General features: G+C 33.6%; 1 protein-coding gene across 1 annotated transcript in view; it reads right to left on the reverse strand.

Annotated features, from left to right (window-relative positions):
- Positions 1–6: 6 nt before the first annotated feature.
- Positions 7–6,493, reverse strand: part of LOC102866746 (protein transport protein Sec24B-like) — a gene marked incomplete at both ends in the record, with an annotated part of 18,365 nt that continues 11,878 nt past the window's right edge. Inside the window, 6 exons of the mRNA XM_006903427.1 lie at positions 7–93; positions 742–917; positions 2,314–2,424; positions 3,400–3,573; positions 4,930–5,088; positions 5,794–5,917. Coding sequence (XP_006903489.1) covers positions 7–93; positions 742–917; positions 2,314–2,424; positions 3,400–3,573; positions 4,930–5,088; positions 5,794–5,917 — 831 coding nt within the window. The remainder of the gene's footprint in view (positions 94–741; positions 918–2,313; positions 2,425–3,399; positions 3,574–4,929; positions 5,089–5,793; positions 5,918–6,493) is intronic.

Raw genomic sequence — 6,493 nt, forward strand, 5'->3', positions numbered from 1 at the left:
TTTCATTAGATGAACAAGTGGCTGGGACTTTATCTGGCACATGGCATACACACGATCATCAAGGCGGGTACTTGTACCAGTTCTAAATGCTTTCTATAAGGAAAAATAAGTTTTTCAAGTAAAATGTAAATACAATGCACAAGTATTTAAACAAACATATACCATCCATCATGAGAAAAGCACAGCTTTCAAATCTGTGGTCTGGACTCAAACTTTTTTTTTATAGTTCAATAGTTTTTTTTTTATAGTTTTTTTTATAGTTTAATATATACATTGAGTAAGTTACTTGGCTTCTCTGAGCTACATGTCATCAACAGACAAGGAAAATATTAAGTTGTTGTAAGAATTGATGAGATTTATAAAACACCTATAGACAAAGTGAAAGATGAGCAATAAATATTAGCGCTTTTCCTCAGATTTCCTTTCAAAAAGCACTTACTAAGCTGCAGAGGCAGGGCTTATAAATCTGTTTAAAAAAATAGCTAGAAGCTAAAAAAAAAAATATATGGTGACCACAGCATTATTCAAACTGCTCGTACCTAGTAAAAGACGCATTAAAATTTCTTAAGAGTTATCACATATTTGTACCCCTTTGCTTTCCACTAATGCATACCTATTCTTCACAACTCCTTAAATGTTACCCAGTCCAACCTTAGGTTTTTTTTTTTAAATCTGTACTTAATTTCCTGTATGTGACAATTAAAAGAAAAACTTTATTAAATAGAATGTATATAGCGCTACCTGTTTGAGAAGAGCCAAAACATAGAGAGGAAACAATCTGAGGGAACTAGGTGCTATCAACACAGTGTGCTGCAAGTTTGAGAGAGTTGAGCCATACGCAGATAAGGAATCCACCACTGCATTCACTAAGGCATCTCTTGCATCTGATAGACTTGATGAAATAGATCGATCCACAGCTATAACCGACAAAAAAGACAAGCTATTTAAATATCAGATTCCAATGAATGCTGTCAGGAAGAAAAAAATGTTCTTGTATTTAAAATTTAAAAAAAAAAATCTAACAAACATTGAGATAGATTGGCAGAAACAGACACCTCTCATTTTAAATGTCTGCTGATTATATTTCTTGATTAGATCTGATTGAACAAGCTGAATAATCAGAATAAATCTACATTCTTTTGGACTTTTTTCCTTTTTAAATCTCTTAAGTATAAAAACATGGAACCATTATTAACACTGGGTAATGCATAAAATCCATTTCTTCTGAGAAAGTCCTTGAGGGTGTTTCCATTACTCAAATGAAAGCCACAGGAATAAATGATCACTTGTTTCTGCAAAACTAATGTAAATTCCTCACTTGGAGATCTCCCTTGTGAGATCGAGAACATCTCTATCAAAGAATTTCCAGGCCAACAAACAAACAAACAAACAAAAAGATAGCAAACTGAACATGGAATGCTTTGTTTCAGACAATGGAACGTTAAATCAGCTATCAGTACATATTTTTTTTTTTACAGTACATATTTTACAAACATATAGAGGTAATCTAAAAATATGTCCCAATTATTGAAAAAAATAAAACAAAACTGAAAAAATTATCAGTTATGGTGTGATTACCTAATCTGAAATATACATATAGAATGATTCTTAAAATTGAGATCCCTTAGTAAAGGCTACTTTTTATGACAGGAGTAACATCAACTGTTTTTATTTAGGATTACGCAGAAAATAGCAAAGCTCATTTCATATATAAATCAAACTAACCAGTAAATTTATGAAAAATTAAAAAAATTCAATAATACAATGCTAATTTCCCAAGGATTTTTTTAAACTTATGCATAATGAAATTCACTTTTTGATGTACAGTTCTAGGATCACTTTATGTTGAATGCATAGTCATGTAATCATCATAAGATGAAAAGAATTCCGTTATTTCCTCCCCACCCCTCAACAAATCCTCCTATGCTTCCCTCTTGAATTAATACTCTTCCTTTCCTGACTGACACCAACTCTGGCCCATGAGTTATCTATTCGCTATCCTTCTAATTTTCTCGTTTCGTTTGTTTATGGATCAGTAGTTCATTTTTGCATTTATTAGTTGCATTATATCATAGTTTCTCCATACATTTACCAGTTGAAGAACATTTGGTATTATCAGTTTTTAGTAATTAAAAATTCCCAAAAGATATTTAAAACAAAATAATTAGAAGAGAAGAGCTTCCCAATTCACACTGTAGTAAATGAAAATGTAAATCAAATACTTTTAAAAGAAAGAATTTTGAGAGTGAAAAAATATGCTCATAGTTTTTAGGACAGAAAACTCTGTTGACCTGCTCCCTCATTTTTACTCACCCATATTTGCTAGAAGGCAGACTGCGGCTTGTACATCCACTCCTGCATATATATCTGCTAGTGAACTTACCACTGGTAAACAAAGTGTGTGTACTCTAATCCTCCGCTCACCTAAACAAAATGATGAATAAATGTAATTGCAAAAAAACATTATTAGACTAAGAGAGAATTTTAAAAAGCTCGAAAGTTAATTAAACTTTAGCTACATTAAATCACTAAAGCAAGTCTGAAAACACTGTAATTACCAGGGTCTAAGAAAATAAGGTGATGCAAATGATTAAGGCATTTGGTTGATTAAAAAAAAAAAGTTGGAGGTTCAAGTCTACTCAGGGTCATTTTGGAAGATGGACTTCTGAAAAGTCTGTAACTGAAAATCCTATGTGACATAGTTATATGTTTACCCATGAGTCAGGGATGACCCTCTGGAAAACATTAAATTTGAAGGTAGGCAATAAACTACAGATTATCTGGTATCTAGCTGAATATTACATTGAGACCAGTTATTTCATTCATTCCAAATTATATCCAATACTTATATGAAAAACAGTAAAGATAGGCTTTGACTATTTTGTAGAATTTTTCCTTTTACAAGCAAAACACAATGCAAAGAATGGCAAAGCTGGATATACGACTAGATTTTGACTAGAAACAAATTCTCTTGGGAACACAAAATTTCCATGAGACAAAGACACTAGTTTGATAACAAACAAACAAAACCCCAAGCACATATTTTGCCTAACGAAAGATGAACTGACACAGTGAATGCAGCAAAGGACCGAAGTGTTGTCGGACGTGATGAGGGTGACAGAAAATAAGACAGGATTCAGAATTATTCACAGGGTCACGATGAATTGTACTCAACTCAATGGTACCTAACAGCAACAGTGCAAATTCCATTACTTCCCAACGCATGTTAATTCTTTCTCCCTATTCCTAATAAACAGCATGTGAAAGGAGGGAATTGCTGCTGCAGGCTATACTGAATTTCTGTTAATAATATCTTCTATTTTACACTTTTAAAAAAATTCATTTATATTTATTGATAGTCATCAACTGTCCATTCTTTTAAAATTGTGGTATTATTACCTTTACTTGATGTATATAATAGGGCTGTCTGAAAGCACACTAAAGAAGTATCTGTCAAACTTTCTTCAATTGACAGCTGCACTGCAAATCCTGCATCAGGATTGATGTTGGCCAGGGACAACAGATCAGTAGAACGAACAAAAAGGTTTCCATGAAAAGTATGCATTGAAAGACCTAGGAAACAGAAAATAAATATAAAAGAATTTGAATAAGACAAGTAGGGCAGGAGAGCTGGAGTACAGACTAAAGCTCTCAACGACTAATTAAAAAACCAGTGCAAGTTATAGAAAAGTAGGACTGCCTATGTAACTTGTTATTATTAACTAACATTTTCTCATACACCGTTTGAAGTCAAGACAATGAACAAGCATATAAAATCAAATGAATGTAGCCTAATCTGTAAGGAGCTGGGCTACCAACACAAATATCACACCTCTCTGGCAGTTCAAACTCACCAGTAGCTTTAAAGGACAATTCCCTTGTGATTTATAGCCTCAGAAACACAATGGAAGGTCAGCTCTGAGCTGGTTTCAATTTCATGGCACTGAGTTTGACTTACATAATTAATTTTATATTTAAAATAAGGGATCAAAGTCCCTCAAGCAAACAAGCATATAAAAATCAAGGAAATGTAAACTGAAGAGTATTTAAAATCATTACAAAGGCGAAGATTTGATAATTTTGTTCCTATGTTCTTAATTTTCATCTTAAAATCAATTCCAATACAGGCTCTCTTTTAGGTTTTTCCTTGAATAAAATAAATCATTACTTTCTCCACTTATTCTAGTTACATCAAACAAAATACGGGCAAAAAATAATAACAAAATACATATACTTTAATCAGCAGTTTACTACTTAGATCAAATAATAAATCATCTATAATAATTAACAGCTTTTTGTTTGCTTGGCTCCACAATCAACACTCTTGGTACCAGCAGCCAGGAAATGAAAAGACGAATTGTATTGGGAAAGTCTGCTGTCAGAGACCTCTCCAGAGTACTGAAAAGCAATGATGCCATTCTGGAGACTAAGGTGCGCCTGATTCATACCATAGTCTTTGCAATTACTTGCCATGCATCAAAGAGCTGGACAATGACTAGGGATGATAGGAGAATTGATGCCTTTGAGCTGTGGTGCTGGAGAAGAGTACTGAATATACCATGGACTGTTAGGAGAACAAACAGGTACATCCTAGAGAGGGTGAGACTAGGTTGCTCCTTGGAGGCAAGGATTATGAAGCTTGTCTTACATACTTTGGACATGTTGCAAGGCAGGACCAGTCTTTGGAGAGGGACATCATGCTTTGAAAGGTGGAGGGACAGCCCAAGAGAGGAAGAACCTCAATGAGATGGACTGATACAGTGACTAGGAAGGGAGGGTAGGTGTGTCAGAGACAGTAAGATTGGCACAGGAAACAGCAGGTTGCTATGTGTTACAGGTGACTTGATGGCACAGAACAAGAATATAATAATTTATCACCATAATTTTGACACATTACCATAAAGCACAATTTTAAAAATAATTTCATACCTTTAGTACACCTTATTCTCATAACAGCTTCAAATCCAATTTTTCTTGTGAGGTAACGTTTTAAATCTTTTTGTAACTTTTCCGCTTGTGAAGGATTGTGAGTACAATGGAAAGATGGATAATAATAAATACATCCTGCAGAATACTTGGAGATACAAGCTTTAAAGAGAAAGTGTAAAAAGCATTAGCAAAAGCCCCAGTAATATTTTACTTGTTCATACAGTAATATATATTTGAAATCTGAAGAAATCTGTATCACAAGAAAATCTAAATGGTCAAATAAGAATAGATGAGCTTAAGCAAAAGAATTAGTCATAAATCATAATTTATATAATTCAATATACTGTTGAGCAGAATAGTAACAGAACTGTTTGTTATATTTGCTACTAAATTCCAACCTGAAGATTAGTGTTTCAACTCCATCAAATGATGAGTCTGAAACACTAATAAGAAAAGGGCTGGACATCTACTTTCATTAAGATTACAGTAAAAAAAATGCTGTTTTATATAGAACGCAGTTGTCAAAAGTTGGAAATGATTCCACATCATTGCACAACAATACAATGTTTTATAATTTACCAAAGATTTTCAGAGTAGTCTGGTGGCTTAGTGGTAAGGAACTACTAAGGTACACAATTCAAATTTACCAGCGGCTCTGCAGGAGAAAGATGGGCAATCTCTCCTCTGAAAACCCACCAGAAGGCGTGTTATAGTTGCTTCTGACTCAACAGAACACAACAATGATTTTCATAGATATTTTTTAATTCACATGCTACACTACTCAAAACACTGAAAACCGAAGAGCTTAGCTTATCATCTTTTAAATATTTATGCAAACACATAAAGACAATCTTATGTCCTTACCTAGAGAAGCCAGGTCAGAATACTGTGAACTTAAAAGGAACAGATCCACTGCAGTCTGCTGTCCTGAGCAATCTAAAGCAAGTTTCTTATAAAAATCAGTTGCAGGGCCAAGGTGCTGAACAACCTAAGACAACAGATTATAAAGTAAGAGAGAAAAACTTCTAATTATGCACATATTTCTATATCATTCTTAAAATAAAGACTGTCTGCTCCTAACAAGCTAAGCTAAGGAGTATTTTCAAAGGTTAGACAGTTGGCACATATTTTCACTTATTGTGGCATAAGTGGAAAAATGAAATATGAACTAACAGCTAATATTTATAAAGCAGTTATTATATATTATATAACAGGTATTTAATATAATTTATTTGATTCTCATAATGGGCAGATAAAAAAGCTTTCATATCATCTACATTTTACATATAATGAAACTGAGGCACAGAATAAGTATCTTGATCAAGATGATACAGCAAATTGAGGAATTGTTGTTAGGGGGCTTTAAGTCGAGTATGGCTCATAGAGACCCTATGAGTAATGGATCTTAACTCTGTCCTTCCTGTGTCATCCTCACCATCTCTGATACATGACTGAGGAATAAGATACTAGCATATAAACCCAAGCAATCTGTCTCCAGAAAGAGAGGTGCTGACCATTACTACAGAGTATTAGGGAATAACAAGAGACTGTAAGAAGGAATATT

This window comes from Elephantulus edwardii, unplaced genomic scaffold, assembly GCF_000299155.1.
Source record: "Elephantulus edwardii isolate Elephantulus edwardi_28Jun2011 unplaced genomic scaffold, EleEdw1.0 scaffold00789, whole genome shotgun sequence".
In the NCBI taxonomy this organism is placed as follows: Eukaryota; Metazoa; Chordata; class Mammalia; order Macroscelidea; family Macroscelididae; genus Elephantulus; species Elephantulus edwardii.